The 16,347-nt window shown below is 51.7% G+C and overlaps 1 protein-coding gene across 3 annotated transcripts; it reads right to left on the bottom strand.

Annotated features, from left to right (window-relative positions):
* Window positions 1-636: 636 nt before the first annotated feature.
* SIRT6 (sirtuin 6) lies at window positions 637-10,212 on the bottom strand. Of its 3 annotated transcripts, none has more exons than XM_045831836.1 (8): window positions 10,110-10,212; window positions 7,713-7,840; window positions 6,268-6,450; window positions 4,242-4,301; window positions 2,435-2,530; window positions 2,270-2,350; window positions 1,614-1,737; window positions 637-1,528 (listed from the first exon to the last, which is right to left on the bottom strand). In XM_045831836.1, exons 1-8 carry the CDS (start codon window positions 10,173-10,175, stop codon window positions 1,187-1,189), a joined length of 1,080 nt encoding a protein of 359 aa, XP_045687792.1. In that variant the 5' UTR covers window positions 10,176-10,212; the 3' UTR covers window positions 637-1,186. The 3 variants fall into 3 exon arrangements, with proteins under 3 accessions (XP_045687792.1, XP_045687794.1, XP_045687795.1); XM_045831838.1 differs by lacking the exon at window positions 10,110-10,212 and adding an exon at window positions 9,686-9,883; XM_045831839.1 differs by lacking the exons at window positions 7,713-7,840; window positions 10,110-10,212 and adding an exon at window positions 6,029-6,059 and having other exon boundaries at window positions 6,268-6,371.
* Between the last annotated feature and the right edge of the window lie 6,135 nt (window positions 10,213-16,347).

Here is a 16,347-nt window from a genome sequence, read left to right as displayed (position 1 = left end):
GAGTCTGGGGCTCCCCAACCCCCAGAAGGAGGGGCTGGGCTAGCCTAGGATGGGGGAGTGAGGTGGGGGTCCACAGGCACCCAGGATGGAGGGGGGCTGGCAAGGCACTGGGCACATCTTCAGCACCATGGAGAGCAGCAGCGGGTGGAGCCCGAGGTCCTGGTGTTTCGGGCATCCGAAGAGGAGCTGGGTCGCTGCCTTCTAGAAGGGATGGGCTGCCCACCCTGTTCATTTTACCCATTAAGAGACTGAGGTACCAGAAGTGAAGGGACCCCTCCAAGGTTTCAGCTAGGGAGGGGTGGAACCCAGCTGTGCCCGAGCTTTTAACAGGTGGCCCCAGCCCTTTGCATATGGGTGCCTACAGGCGACAACCAGGACCAAAGGACCTGGCTTCCTTCCTCCAGCAGCTCACAGCCTAGAAGCAAGGGCGAGTATTTAAAAACCAGGCAAACAGGCAACGTAACTACAAACCGAGGGCTTACAGAACGCGAGCAGCTGGCACTGCCCTCCTTCACCCCCAAGCCTGGACTGCAGGGAAGCCCAGACTGACGTCCAAGACAAGGGAACCACTAACTCCTTCCCCCAGGCCTAGGGCCTGTCTCTGGCGCAAGGTTGTTTGTTAAACACAGACTCTGATGCAAAAAGTTCTGCTTTTATTGCACTGAAGACTTCTGGAAGGCTGGAGGAAGCCAGGCAGGTCCACCTTCCCCCCTTGCGCCCAAGGGCGGCGCAGCCTCTCATCTGTTCCACCGTGAGGGTTAGCTCCTAAGTGGCAGGTCTGCCTCCCTTCCCTCCTGGGGAGACCATGAAGGCAGTCTGAGGGAGACAGGGGTTTCAGGGTGTGAGGGCCCAGAGTGCAGAGTTAATTCCTGTTTGGGCCCCATACTGAGAGAAGGCGTGGCCACGCCTCCCCAGAATGTCCTGAGCCAGGCAGGGTGGAGCGGGTGGAGCAAGTGCCTGCGGTGTCAGCGAGAAGGGCCCAGTCTGGGCCAGGGCTGCTCCTCCTCGGTCCTGCCAGAGGCCCCTGGAGCTAAAGAGAACCCCACTGGAGGGCAAGTTTGCAGAGGGGCCTGCAGCATAGCTCTCAGCACCCTGAGGTCTCCTCCCTCAGGGCAGAGGCAAGTAACAAAGTGAAACAGGTAAGAAGAAGAAAAAAAATCCAGCCCCGCCCTCCCAACCCCCCTGGTCAGCTGGGAAGCACCTCAGTCTTCATCCTTTTAGGAGTCCTGCAGGGGGCTGGACTGTCCAGCCACTCCCTTTTGGGGCTGACGGGTCCGGAACCATTGTGCTGAGCTGTGGATTCAGCTGTGGGCTCCTGCTTGGGGCTGGCTGGTGATGGGCCATTTAACTGGGTGGGGGACTCCTCCTTGGGCTCCAGCTTGGGGGCGGGCGGGCGGGGCAGGGGCATCAGCGCCTTCTCTAGCACACGGGGGCCATCCCAGGTAGGAATCTCCAGGCCCAGGTACTTCATGAGCAGGGTCATGACCTCGTCTACATAGCCGTGGATGCGCAGGTCTGCCTGGCGGTCCTGAGGAGGCAGGGATGCGTCATCAGGCGGAGGCAGAGGGCTCGTCTGGGGCAGGGGAAATGTCAGGGGTGGGCTCAGCACGTACGTGCTTGGTGGGCTGAAGGTTGATGATGACCAGCCGGCCTCCACGGCGCTTGGTGGCCAGGGGCAGATTCCCGCTGGGCCGGATTTGGAGGGAGGTGCCCAGCGTGATGGACAGGTCCGCATTCCTGGGACCCGGAGAAAGGCAGAAAGGCGGGGTTAGGCTGAGTCTCTCCACAACTCCTGCCCCACAGTGAGGGGTGGGTGGGATCTCAAACCCTGTTGCTACTTGCCCAGGCACACCCTAGGGAGCCAGGCTTCCCTGCATCCTGCCCCTGCTGTTTCCATTTGACTGGAACCACCCCCTACCCTGTTGGCAGAGGGGAGCTGCTGAGCTGGGCAGGCCCTCGCACACTTGGACTCCTGGTAGAATCCTGGCTGGGTAGTGCTGCACAAAGGAGTCACCTTGCTAATGCCTCGGTTTCCTTGTGAGTACGGTGTCTGCAAAGCCCCTGGCTCAGGTCAGGTGTGTGAGAGGACTAGTACCTAGTAGCTGCCATTATTACAGGGAAATCAAGGCCCAGAGTGGGTTTGGGCTGCCTCCTCCAGGATGTCTCTCCTGACTACCTCTGAGCTGGAATCCCCTGCTGTGCTGAAGCTGATTGTACTTTTGCCCCTCTCCCTTGCGTGCTCCACCCTGAGTTCATCTGGGAGTCAGACCTGCTGGCCTCATCAGCAAGAGTGAGGTCCCTTTCTGGTAGGGCATCCTCCCAGTCCAGGATGGTGTCTCTCAGCTCCCCCCTGCAATGGTGAGGGTTGGGGGACAGTCAGTACAGGGACCTGCCACCTCCCTGGGGCTCCAAGGCATGGACAGGGGTCACTCACCTGCAGGCCCGCAGGCCCCTTGCCTTGGCCACAGTGCAGAGCCGGCCAGTGGCTTTGAGGCCCATGCTGCCCACGACAGTGTCCCGGATGTACTGCCTATGTTGGAGGAGGAAGGAGGAATGGTGGAGGCAGGTGAAGGCCACCACCTTCCCACCTCCCAGCCCCACCCAGTGGTTCCTGCTTTCGGGGGCTCTCACTCTCCCGGGCAAGTGGGGACCACGTGACTAGAATGTCAACACAAACACCCAACAAGCCCAGAATAGGGTTAGGGGGCCTTCCATGAAACATCTGCTTCACAAGGTCAACAGCACGGAAAACAGAGAAAAGTCAGGAACTGTTCTAGACAAAGGAGACTAAAGAGACGTGACACTGACATGCAGAGTGTGACCCTGGCTCGGATCCCAACCAGGAGAAAAACAGCAACAGTGGGAGCACTGGGAATATGAACTGGAGACTGAATCGCCACATGACATCGATTTTAGTAACTGCACTGTGGTGGTGGAAGAGAATGCTGAAGCTTGAGGGAGACAAATGTCTTAAGGGCTTGAGACAAGTCAGTCTTCCCCTTCCTCCTGAACAACACAGCAAACACTGGAAACACAGGGAGAGAAAGGAAAACAAACTGTGGCAAAAGGTGACATTGGGGAATCTCAGTCGGGGTGAGCACGCTATGGTCCCCTGGATCAAATCCAGCCTTCTGGGTATATTTTTGTAAATAGAGTTGTATTGGCACGTGGTCCTACGCATTCCTTTATGTGTTGTCTACGGTGGCTTTTGCGCTACCGCGGCAGAGCCAGTTGTTGTAACAGAAACAGTCTGGCCCACAGAGCTGAAAACATTTACCACCTGGCTCTTTACAGGAAAGTTTAACTGCTGGTCTGGGTTAAGTGTGAGTTCATCACACAGTTCTTGTGAGTTTCCTTTTGGCTTGAAAATTTTTCAAAATAAATTGGGAGAAAAACATTTTTTTTAGAAAACAAGTGGGGGGTGCCCTTATGCCCTGGTCTCTCTGGTTGCACCTGCAGGAGATGCTGGCAGGGCCACGCTCCCTGCCTGATGTCCCCACAGTCAGTAGCACCTGCAAGGCTGTCTCCCCGCAGAGGGAGATACACCAGAGCCCACCTGTTCCAGGAAGGGCTCTGGATCAGCTTTCCCAGAGTTGGGGTCGCAGCTGTCACAGCCTATTATGGGCTGGATTGTGTGCCCTGAAAAGGCACGCTGGAGTCCTGATCCCCATACTTTAGAATGTGACTACGTTTGGAAAGAGGGGTGTTGCACACATAAAGAACTAAGATGAGGTCATGCTGGAGTAGGGTGGCCCTGATCCAATGTGACTGGAGTCTTCTTCAGAAAGGAGACAGGAGACACGGAGCCACAGACAGGCATGTGACGACAGAGGCAGAGGCTGGAGTGACGCATCTACAACCAAGGGACACCCAGGCAGGGCAGAACCCACCGGAAGCTGGAAGAGGTTGGAAGGACCCGCCTCTCCAGATTTTGGAGGAAGCATGTCCCCGCCAATACCTTGATTTTGGACTTCTAGCTTCCAGAACTGTGGACATAAATTTGTTGTTTTCAACCACTTGGTTTGTGGCTGTTTGTTGTGGCAGCTGCAGGAAATGAATACGCCTCCCCAGGGGGAAGATGTGCCGCCCTCGAGGATCACACCCCAGTCCTGCCCCCCACCCTGAGTCTCTCAGTCTCAGATTCAACTCTTTTGCAGAGCCCAACCTGGGAAGTGACAGAAAACAGGCTGGAGGCTTGGGTTACCACAGCTTGCCTGCTCACACCCTCTTGTGACACTCACGTCTTACACTTGACACATTCTTCTACAAACATGTTCCCGTGAAGCTCCGCCAGCTTGTCCCTGTGGGAGGAGAAGCTGGGTGGTACAGTGAGCTCCCCGAGGCTTCAGGTATGGAGACAACCCTCCTCCTCCAGGAAGCCTTCCCAAACCCCTCATCTGTAGGACCCATTGACTCCCTCTTTCTGGTTCCTCCAGCTGTGCAACTCTGGGCAGGTGGCCCAACCTCTGAGCCTAAGGAATCATTAACCCCCACAGCTGACTCCACCATCACACAAAGGCAGCCCATTCCATTCACAAAAGCTACCTATAAAAATGGCAGAACCTCCTGATGGGGCTAGAGGTCTGAAGGACCCGGTTTGCAAAGGACGAAATGGAGGAGCTGGGTGGCCCTGGAGCATGGGCTTTGGAATTATGAGGTCAACTCCTGGCTCTGCTGCCTCCCTGCTATGTGATCTTGGGCAGGTCACTTAACCTGTGTTTCAGTCCCATCTGTGAAATGGGACAACAGTGTTCAACTTGGGATGTTTGAGGGAACAATGATCAGGCCTAGAAGGCTCTTCCCCATGGCTCCCTCTGTCACCTCTTTCATGTCCCTTCTCAAATGTCACAGCCACCTGACCTCCCTGTTAAAAGCTGCAACTCCCCACATCCCCGTTCCCCGCACAATCCTCTTTTCTTCCATGGCAATGATCACCATATGACATACAATTTAATTTTGCTCACTTATCTTGTTTTCTGCCTCCTTCCCACTAGAGTATAAGCAAGGAAGGCAGGACTTTCTCTCTGGTGCACTCTGTCCTACATCTAGAACTGTGTACGGTGTGCAGTAGGCACTCAATAGATAGTTGTTGCATGTGGCCCAGTCAGCGAGGAAGGACTGGTGTCACTACGAAGTGAGCAGTGGGTGCTGGGGTGGCCTGGATGCAGCAGGCAAGGGGACTGCTGCAAAGCCCATCGGTCAGGAAACTGGAGGCACTGAAATCCCCGACACGCTCTTGGCTCCTCCCCCAAGGGACTCCCCTCCATCTCTGGAAAGGAACACGCCAGCAGGTGGCTTTGTCCCACTCCCATTCTACCTACACGCCCCAGCTCAATTTGGCCGGGTGTGTACGGAACAGACTTCCCTGGATTTGTGTTCCTATAAAAAGTCCTGTACCACAGAAATGTATTTGCTATGCAGTCAGAAAATGTGTGCTTTCTTTTCTAGAACCATCTATACAGGCCCTGGGGGCTAGGTCTATAGCCATCTGTCCAGTGAAGTACTCTGACTGGAGAGCTAATGAGGTACCCAGTAGCTACAGCCTGGGATAGGGCCTGGGGGTCACCGAGACAGGGAGGCTGGGCTCTTGCTTTCTGAGGTATTTACATGTCTGGGTGGATGAAGGCATTGGCGATATCTCTAGGTCAAAAAAGCTGCCGGACTCCTGGAGAAATAAAATTTCTCTGCCAGAGGGCTGGAGTGTGGACTCAGGCCCGTTTGAGAAGAGCAGGGGACAGCTGCCTCATTCTCCTCCATAGGCAGAGACTAGTCCTTTCCCTCATCCCTTGCTCATGGAGGGTCTGGCTACTTGTGTGAACAGCTGACTGGGGTGGGCCCTTGTCGTCCTCCAGGGCAGGACTGCGGGAAATGGGGGGGGGGGGCACTTGGCGTTAAGGAGCCAGTCTTTCTGCCCCAGTCCCGTGTGCACGCTCAGTACAAACGCTTTAAGGAGGAGTATTAAAATGCAACTACAGGTACTAGACCCTGACCACCCTCCTCCCCACTCCCAATTTCTTCTCCTCCTCACCTCAAGGGAGATTTTGCAGCTGCCCTGGGACCTGGAAGAGAGGACCCCAGTTCTTGAGATGTGCCCAGGAGGCCCTGACGACAGCTCTGCTTTGCAAAATCCTATTCAGTGTCAGGAGCTTTTCCCTTGTGGTCTTGCTGTATTGCCATATCAACCTCCATTTTACAAATAAGGAAACTGAGGCCCAGAGAGAGGGGCAGCCTGCCCAGGGCTAAGCGGGGCCGGCAGCTGGGTGTTACCTGGGAAAGCCAGAGCGCACGTGCAGCCCGTCCACGTTCTGGCTGACGAGGAACTGGAGAAGGCCCACACGCTCCAGCTGCACTAGTGCCATGTGGGTCTGCGTGGGCCGTGCGCTCTCAAAGGTGGTGTCGAACTTGGGAGCCAGGCCCCGCTCCTCCATCGTCCAGACGCCATGGGGGCCCCTAAAGGTGGCATGTGGGGAGAGACACAGAGAGACAGAGAGAATTTAGGGGTCAGGGAAAGAGGAAGCCAAAAAAAGAAACGGAGTTGGAGACAGAGAGACAGAGAAAGACAGGGAGAGTGAGACAGACAAAGGGGGAAAGGGGGGGAGAGAGATTGATGGAGGGAGGGAGGGAGGAAAGGAAAGAGAGAGGAATACACACCAAGAAGAAAAATTAATTATTCCATTCAACCAACACTTACTGCTGCCTGGCCCTATGCTGGGTGATGCTGGGGCCCTAGAAGAAGCAGGCCTTGCCCTTGAGGAGTCCTTGATCTTGTTAGGGGAGACACAGATGAACACAGACCCTTCAGCCCTATGGGCTAGGATGGCCCAGTGGAGGCAGTGAGGGCTCTGTGTGGGAAGTATGGAAAGGCTTCCTGCAGGAGGCTGGGCCATCTTTTGAACTGTGAGAGGAAGGGCAGTTCAGGCAGAAGGGGTAAGCAAAGGCCCGGGGGACTGGCAATAGCCTGTGAGTTTGGAGAAATGCAAATGGTCTGAGGGTTACGGTGGGAGTAGTGGGGGCTAAGGTTGAAGAGATGTCCCAGGGCTGGGTCTGGAAGGGCTGAGAGAGTCATGCCTTAGAATTCTAACATTCCTCTAAGGAACCTGCTCTTTTGCTGCTGGAAAAGAGGCCCTGGAAAGACAGTGTAAGTGCAACAGGCCTGCCCTTTGTGACAGGGTTGTAAACTCAGCACCTACAGGAGACACCCAGGGGCCACTAGTTTAAGAACTCTGCTTTTCAGCTACAAGATTGTTATCATACAGGCTGCCTGAAGCAGAGGGTGGCTTAGGCATTATTTGGTTTAATACCCGCATCATGGGTGAGGAAACTGAGACCAGGTCTGACAGAAAAGTATTTGCAAGTGAGTGTGGAGCTAACTGTCCCTGACACTGATTCCCCCCATCTGCTAGGATAATAGTGCCCCAATGTTTAGCTATGCTCAGTAAGCCTAGATGAAAGACTACATTTCCCAGCATTCACTGTAGCTAGGGTCAGGTGATCAAGTTTTGGCCAATGGGGTGAGTGAAGTGTTGGTCGTGACTTAGGCAAGTCCAAAGAGATCTTTCCCATCCCAAACACTGAAGGGGTGGAAAGATCACTCAGAACACAGTGAGGGGGAAGGCAGCCGGATGGGTTCTAATGTGTGGGCCTCTGTAGCTCACAGGGAAGTCCTGGGCAGCTACCGCGTCCTGCCTCGACTTCCCTCCACACCCACAGACCTGAAGTCAGGGATGCCTGAGGCCGTGCTGATGCCAGCGCCTGTGTGGAAAACCACATTGGAGGACTGCCAAAGCAGCTTTGCCAGCTCCCACACCTTCCGCTCCAACTCCTCAGGGGGGTCGAAGATCTGTTGTGTGAGAGCACAAGGGGAGTGGTCAAAATGTGTCCCACAGAAGCAAGGCCACTAGCCACAGACTGAACGGTCCCACCTTGCCTGGAGGAGAAGAGTGAATCTGAAAAGGCAGTTTGTCATCATGCCCTGCTGTCCACAGCCCTCCAGGGCTCCCACCTTCCTGTGTAAAAGCCCAAGGCCTCCCCCCTCTCCCTGGCCTACTGCCCAAAATGCTCTTTTCCTAGACTTCTCTCACTTCCTTTAGGTCTTGGCTCACAAGACACTTCATTTGTATACTCGGGTTCATAGCAGCATTATTTACATCAGTGTGTGGTTACCTCTTGTGCACCCCCTACTGGGGGACCAGGCCCACAACCCAGGCACATGCTCTGACTGGGAATCGAACCAGTGACCCCTTGCTTTATAGGCTGGTACTCAATCCACTAAGCCACACCAGCCAGGGCTATGTACAATAGCTAAAGCATGGAAGCAACCCAAGTATCCACCAATGAATGAATGGATAAACTCAATGTTGTCCATTCAGACAACAGAATATTATTCAGCCTTAATAAGGAAAGAAATTCTGACACATGCTACAATGCAGATGAACTTTGAGGACATTGTTGAGTGAAATAAGCCAGACACAAAAGGGCAGATACTGTGTGACTCCGCTTTATGAGGTCCCTAGAGGAGTCAGATCCATAGAGACAGGAAGTAGATAGTGGGTGCCAGGGACTGGAGGAGGGGAAGTTAAGAGTTTAATGAGGGCAGAGTTTCAGTTTGGGAAGATGAGAAAGTTCTGAAGGTGTATGGTGGGGATGGTTGTGCAACATAAATATACTTAATGCCACCGAATATACATTTAAAAATTATGTGCATAGCCCTGGGTTGCGGGCTAGGTCGCTGACTGGGGGTGCGCCAGAGGCAACCACACTGATGTTTCTCTCACTTATTTTCTCCCTCCCTTTCCCACTCTCTAAAAATAAATAAATGATTAAGTGATTTTTTAAAAAATTACATGTACATTAAGATGATACAGTGTATGAAAGGTGTACTTTATTACAATAGAAAACACTGAAAAAAGCCATCTCAGGGGTGCCTCCCTGATGTCAATGCAGCCCCCAGCTCTCCTCATCACTGTCAGCTTTTCTCCCTAGTGCTTTCTCCTTAGCTCCCATCTTACTTCTTGATTTGCTACTTCTTTCTTTCCCCACCGGAACAAGGGGGTTTTGTCTGTCTTGTTACCTGCTATGGCCCCAGGACCTAGAATGTGCCTGGTGCACAGCAGGTGCTCAGTAAATATCTGGGGACTAAAACGAACAGGAGCAGGAGAGGAGCAGGGCTTCTGAAGGGATTCACACCATCTGACTCCATAAACAGTGTGACCCAGATTGAAAGGACTAGCTTTTATGGAATGAGGGCAACCTTCCCAAATTTACAGAAGGGAAGACTCCTCTCCAGAATAGAAGTGACAAGCCCAAGATTTCCGTGTACAGAGAAAACTTTCCCCTTTCTGACACATAATTATGGTATTTTGCCATGTATAGTGAGCCCTTTTTGCCCAAAATTTTGAGGGAAAAATAAGGATGTGCATTATACATGGGTAGTACCTGAAATACCTTGTATCTTCCATTGTGTTTTGTAATTATTTGTTACATAAAATTTCTTGTACCATAACATGCTCAAAATACTAAAATTTCTTTATAATACAAAAAACAAGCATCTAAATATAAATAAATAATTGAAAGAGAAACGAAATACTTGTTTCCCCCTAGAGTTTGGACCAAATCGTGGGTGCGCATTATACACGGCAAAATACGGTACACCCATCCTTTGGGCTGTTCCTCCCCAACTCCAAACCTTTTTCCATCATCAGCAGGGAAAAGTGTCAACTTAGGCTGGCGTTTGGGGCCTGTCCTGGTCTAACTCGAGAAAACTCTCTGTCTTAATCTGTTCCCCAACTGCGTTTATTCCCACCTCCCTGACTTTGCCCCTGCAATGCCTTCCGCCTAAAACTACATCCTTTGCTCCCGCATCAGAACTTCAGGACTTCGCCGACGCGGGCCCTTTGCTTGAGTGCCAGCCCCCGCCGAATGGGGGCTGGGCGTGCTCGCAACCCAGCGCGCGCTAGGGGCGTCACTTCCCACCCCCTCCTCACTGGGAAGTCCCTCCCATTGTCTAGCCTGGATGCCTCCTAAAAGTCCCACAATGCCCCGCTGCCGTCCGGCCCTAACCGGCTCGCTTTCCTGAGAGGCGCAGCCTTCAGGACGCCGGCCGCACTCACCTCTGGGAGGCCGCACTTGCCCTTATCCGCGTACGGCGACAGCCCCGCCGCATAATTCACCGACATTCTTGCCACTCCACCGGGAACAATAAAGTTTCCCTTGTTGAGGCCATTTCCGCCGGAAATGGGGAGGAACACGTAACAAAGACAACCTGCCGGGCCGCTCCCTCCAAGGCGCATGCGCTTCTCACTGACGCCTCAGGCGCCATTTTAACTGCTGGTAAAAGAACCCGGCTCATTTCTAAACACTCTTGTGGGGCGGGAAGGGGGCCGCGACCCGGCGGGAAGCTGGGGCGGCTACCCACGTGAGAGTTCTCCAGTCTCCTCTAAAACGTGGGACACAGCCATTTCCTCTTTTTATAAATTAGCAAACTTATGCTCCTCCTCACCCCCAACCCCCTTGAGGACAGAGTCAGAGAGAAGGAACCCAGGACTCTGGCTTCTAGTCTTAGGTTCTTTCCGTTGCACATTTCAGAAGTTTATAAAGTTACAAGTGAAGGGTACCTGTGGCGGGGAGCAACTTGAGGGCTCGCTAGAGAGGGTCTTTGAAATCACTGTAAGTAATCTGAATATTATTCAGGTGGATGATGATCTCCATTCAGCAGGGCAGGTACAGACTGCACCAAGAGGCTAGAGAAGGTGCCCAGGGTCATCGGGGCTGGTGGCCTTTAGGACTCATTTAAGAAACACGAGTTGAGCACCAACTTCGTCAGTGCTCAGGAAACACTGAAGAACAAAGGTGGCACTTTGTGGCTAATGATGGACACAAGCCAGTGACTGGGCAATGGTGACTTAGTGTGGCTGCGGTGCAATTAGGGCGCCTGGCAATGAGGAAACTCAGAGGAGGCACCTGATGCAGCAGCCTGGGGGGCACCCAGAAAGGCTTCCTGGAGGAGAGGATGATGTAGCAAAGACCCGAAGAGGGAGTAGGAGTGAGAGAGGGAGAGTGAGCGAGTTGGGGGTGACATGGGGTACAGAAAGACTGCTCTTGGCCGAGGGAACAGCAAGTGCAAACGCTCGGAGGAGAGGAAGAGAGTGGCTCATTCCAGAAACGGAAATTGGTCCCTTGATGATAGGTGGAAAGTTGGTGTCTTCCCACTAGATCCTGTTGGCCAACAGGCAGCCCCGCCACCAATCTGCCTCCTCCTTCAGCTCATCCCCGGTCCCCCTGGGGCTGCTGCCCGCCCGCCCGCTCAGAGCTGATCAGGTGTCAGAGCTGAGTGCACGGAGTTGTTGGTGCGATCTGCGGCCCAGCTGGAAGTGGGTAACCGGAGCCAGCAGTGAACACAGTGGCCTGGTGCTGGAGTCACTGGAGCTACAGGAGGTAGGACAGGCAGGAGAGAAGGGAGGCCTGGGATGGGGGCTCCCTTTAGGACCTTGGGCTCCTTGCCCCTGAGCCCTGACATGTGGGAGAAAGGAGGGGCTGTTATATATTCCAGCCACACTGGGGCTACCCAGGTATCCTGACCAACTCACATTCGTGCATGCGCTTCTCAGCCTTGATCTTGTCTAGGGTATGTACCCTCTTTACTTGCTGCTCAATAACCTGCCTGGCCTTCAGGCCCTGCTTATATATATATCATCACCTTTTCGGGAAGCAGCTCCCTAAATGAGGGTGCTTCCCCTGCCGCAAGCCTACATATTCCCACCTGCTCAAGCAACCTGTGGAATCCTCTCTTGGGTCTCTTATTACACTCTTCTCTGGGTGTGAATGAATCCTTTAGACATGGGCAAAGAAAAAGGATCAAGTGGGTGGTGAGTGAAGAGGTACATTGAGTGAATGGGGTAGATTGGAGGGATGAATGAACGAATGGGCAAGTAGATGGAGGGGTGAGTAGATGAAAGAGTGAATGGATGGATTGGCAGATGGATGGATAGTTGAATAGAAAATTAGTAAGTCAGTGGAAGGTGGATGAGGATAGATGGATGAGTAGATGGGTGGGTGTTGGATGGATGCGCTGGTGGATGGATGGCAGATGGTGGTTGCATGGTGAGTGAAGCATGGTTGAAGGGTGCATGAAGGACCAAAAGAAGATGAGTCGGGCAGCTGAGTTGGAGCATGGATGTATAAGTGCTGGAGTAGGAAGATGGATGCGCAGGTGAGTGGGTAGGTGGAAGAAAGGATGTCTTAGAGAATCATGGGCAGGTTGACAGGTGAAAGGGCAGGTGAAAGACACACCTCCACAGAAATCCTGCTCAGACATAGGAAGGAATCCTGAGCCACACATCTAGTAAAACATTCCCTTCGAGATATCCCTGCCTGACCTGCCTATTCTTACACATGCATGGAACATGGAACAGGCAAAGGTGCACAGACAGGCAGGCACACACTCCTTGAGCTCGTGTGTGCAGACACGTGCATATAACTGTGGCCCCAGACTCCACCCACCTCGAGTGACTTTCCTCCATACTCTCACTCAGATGCCAAGCTGGTGTGAGGGGACTTAGCTGCAAGGATGCTCTGACTATTCAAGAAACATGTCTCTGTGCTGAGAGTCTCAAAGAGCCCTTTACTGTTCAGGATGATAGAACCAGCCCAGGCACTCTGAGCTTGTGAAGCCATAGCTGTGGAAAAAAGGACCCAGCTGGGGCTGGGGAAACCCAATTTGGTGAGTTAGGGATTTGCCTATTGGTGAAAGGCAAAGCTGATAGATAAAAACCTGGGATTTTGAAACTGGGGTGTGAAGAATGACTAGGACTTCACCAGAGAAGGAAAAAGAAAGGCATTTTAGGTAGAAATAATGGCACAGTTAAAAGCTTGGAGACCAGAAAAAGCTTGATCTGCTTGGGCCACTGGCAAAGTACATTTTTGAGCACCTACTCTTTGCTGACCCTATGCTATGGACCCCACTGAAAACTTACCATGAGTTGACAAGAGGGATTATCTTCCTCACTTTAAGGGTGAAAGATGTGAAACTCAGAGAGGGCAAGTGACCTGCTGAAGGACACACAGCAGCAAGGAGATGAGGCATGTCTGTGTCCTGCTGTAGGGGCCAGGATGGCCCAGGGAGGAGGAAGCGGTCCTTTGGAGGAGGAGAAGGCAGCTGACCTTCCTGCTCACCAGGACTGATGTCCTTCACCCCCTGGCCTTTCCCAGGTGGCCTGGGTTGAGGAGAAACATCGGATGCTGGCCATGAAGACTCTCCGGGCTCGATTTAAGAAGTCAGAGGTGAGTCTGAGGCCATTGAGATTCCTTCTGTCCCCCAACCTTAGGTTTCTGTCCCCTAGGGCTTGCTGGTCCACTGGGCCCTTGGGTCTTTATCCCCTACCCATCAGATTCTTTCAGCAGCTTCCACATGACCAGGGTCCTCTCTGTTTAAAACTCTCCCATAGTTCCTCACCTCCCGCAGGTTCAAGTTTACCCCTTTAGCCTCTGGCCACCGCCCCTTCCTTTCCTCTCTGCTACACTTTGCTGCCCTGATGTCCCCACTGTTTCCTGTTCAAGCTTTCCAGCCACTGTACCTCTGCCCAAGCTGCTTCTCCACCTGGACTGCCCTCTCCCCAAACTGGTGCCTGACAAACCCTCCTCATCCCTCCCAATTTGGCTCCAATAAACACTCCTTCCAGCAGATCTCTGTTCTCCCGGGTTACGGCGACCACTTGCTTTTCTGAGGGCTCGCTTTCTTGGAGACTCTGATTCTTGCTTTTTTTTTTTTTTTTAATAAGCAAAGGGCAACTTCACATTCAAGGAGTTTAACTGATTTAAAAATACAATTCAGTCATTGCCACATGTCTTTATTGTTATATATTAGATGCTTTTCCAAGTCATGTTTAATTTTCAATATTTTATGTGATAAAGTTGCCAACTACCCTTGGGAAACTTTTTTTTTAAGATTTTATTTATTTATTTTTAGAGAAGGAAGGGAGGGAGACAGAGAGAGAGAGAGAAACATCAATGTGCAGTTGCTGGGGGTCATGGCCTGCAACCCAGGCATATACCCTGACTGGGAATTGAACCTGCTACACTTTGGTTCGCAGCCCATGCTCAATCCACTGAGCTACGCCAGCCAGGGCTTTTTTTTTTTTTTTTTGAAACTTTTTAAACATTTTTTTCTTTATTTATTTTTAGAGAGAGGGAAAGGGAGGGAGAAAGAGAGAGAAGCTCCGATGTGCAAGAGATATGTTGATCAGTTGCCTCTCCTGTGTCTCCAATGAGGGCCGGGCATGCAACCCCAGGCATGTGCCCTGACTGGGAATTGAACTGGCGACCTTTTCGTTCACAGGCCTACACCCAATCCACTAAGCCACACCAGCCAGGTTGGGGAAATTTTTTAAACTGAATTTATTGGGGTGACATTCATTAATAAAATTACATAAGTTTCATGTGTACAAGTCTATAATACATTATCTGCATATTGTGTTGTATTCACCATGATCTCTTGCTTTTGACTATTCAGCAAACATTTGCGTCAGGCACTGATTTGGCACAGAACAAACAACAATGAATAGGGCAGACAAAAATCTCTGCCCTCAGGAGCTGACAGTCGGGTGGGGGAGATGGATACTAAACAAGATAAATGAGTGGAAACCCATATTTCATGCTATCAAGACAAAGAAAGCAAGGAAGGTGAATCAGACTCTGTGGGGAAATAGTTGCAATTTTAAAGTGAGTTGTCAGCAAAAGCCTTGTCAAAAAGCTGACATTAAAGCACAGATCAGAAGGGAAAGAGGGAGGGACTTGTGTGTTTATTTGAAAAAACTGTGTTTTCCGCAAAGGGAATACCCAGTGCAAAGGCCCTGAGGTGGGATCAAGCTGGCTTCCCTTGCAGCTATATCTTGGACCGGGTACCCTCAGAGGGAAATGCTTGTTCTTCTGTCATCTCCATTCCCTCCTGTCCCCACCCCAGTCCCTGCCAATGTGGAGGCCAGTCCAGGGCACAGATTAAGAGACCTAAGTGAATGTTTGCATGTAGAGCCACAATGCCCCTTTGTACTGGCCTCAGTCAGGCTTGACTTCACACTTACAGCACGAAGAAACCAAGGAGGTTAACTCACCTCTTCTGGTCAGAAAGCACACAAAGCAAAGTGGCAGCATGAGGTTCACACATGCCTGACTTCACAGCCCTTAGTCCTTCCACCAGCTGGTAGGGCCTCCCACTGGCGGTCATAGCCCAGAGCAATCAGAGAAGCTACCTGGAGGAGGCAGCTCTGGAGAGGAACCTCGAAGGACAGGAAAGATTTAGATAAATGAAGTCACATAGGAGGAGGACGGGGATCAGTGTGGGCAAAGGTTCAGAGGGTACACTGGGCCTGGTTGAGTTAGGGACATATGGGATTATCAGCAGGTTCTTCTGGCTGGAGCAAAGGTAGTGAGGGACAGCTGGGGGCAGAGAGGGCCCAGCGAAGGAGCCCTTGAGAGCCAGAAAAGGGGCCAGGGTCACAAGCCTGGTTTTAAAGTTAGGTGGCCCTGGGTTTCAATCCTGTCCCTGAGCAGCTGTGGGACTTTGGATCAGTTGCCACCCATTCTGTGGCCTCCCTTGGTTTTTCAACTTATTTTATTTTACTTATTCTTGTTATTTATTGATTTCAACATTCCTTTTCATTTTAAAATTTGCTTTAATTTTATTTTTAATTTTTAATTGAATATCATTGAATTCATTTTTATTTCATTTATTTTTGTTTTTACTTATTTGTATTCAAATACTATAAATAGCTTACCATGTGCTTTGCAGATGTCAGTGCATTTAATTCTCTTAATGAGGCAGCAGCTCTTATTATCCCCACTTCATAGGTGAGGAATGGAAGCCCAGAGAGGTTAGGGAATTTGCCCAAGGTCACATAGCTTGGACTTGAGACACCAGACTTGCCGACGATTTAGGCTTTTTGAGCGTGAGCAGGGGGCTAATGGGTTGATTGAAAAGATAGAGAGAGGGCCCTGGCTGGTGTGGCTCAATGGCTGGAGTGCTAGACTGCAAATCAAAGGGTCACCAGTTCAAATCCCAGTCAGGGCACATGCCTGGGTTGTGGGCCAGATCCCCAGTTGGGGACGTGCAAGAGGCAACCACACATTGATGTTTCTCTCCCTTTCTTTCTAACGTTCCTTTCCCTTCTCTTTAAAAATAAGTAAAATCTTTTTAAAAGAGAGAGAAGGAGAACAGAGAGAGAACTAGAAAGGAATTAAATGACTCATTAACCTCCTACAAAACGTGACATGAGCTCAGCTTCATGTACTGTGGAATGACCCTGAGCTTTTTCTTCCAGTTTGGAATCAGTTCCTAACTTAGATTTTTCACATTAG

This window comes from Phyllostomus hastatus, unplaced genomic scaffold (assembly GCF_019186645.2).
Source record: "Phyllostomus hastatus isolate PE091 unplaced genomic scaffold, TTU_PhHast_1.1 phas_contig_159, whole genome shotgun sequence".
Classification (NCBI taxonomy): domain Eukaryota; kingdom Metazoa; phylum Chordata; class Mammalia; order Chiroptera; family Phyllostomidae; genus Phyllostomus; species Phyllostomus hastatus.
This window is presented reverse-complemented; position numbering and strand designations above follow the sequence as displayed.

Bases quoted from the DNA above. Each gene is read 5' to 3' on its own strand.
- SIRT6 (XM_045831836.1), bottom strand. From the start codon at position 10,175: ATGTCGGTGAATTATGCGGCGGGGCTGTCGCCGTACGCGGATAAGGGC. The intron at 4,302-6,267 runs GTAACACCCAGC...CTCCTCCCACAG, and splicing joins GTGCGCTCTGGCTTTCCCAG to GGACAAGCTGGCGGAGCTTC. The intron at 1,529-1,613 runs GTACGTGCTGAG...CTGCCTCCTCAG, and splicing joins ACCTTCAGCCCACCAAGCAC to GACCGCCAGGCAGACCTGCG.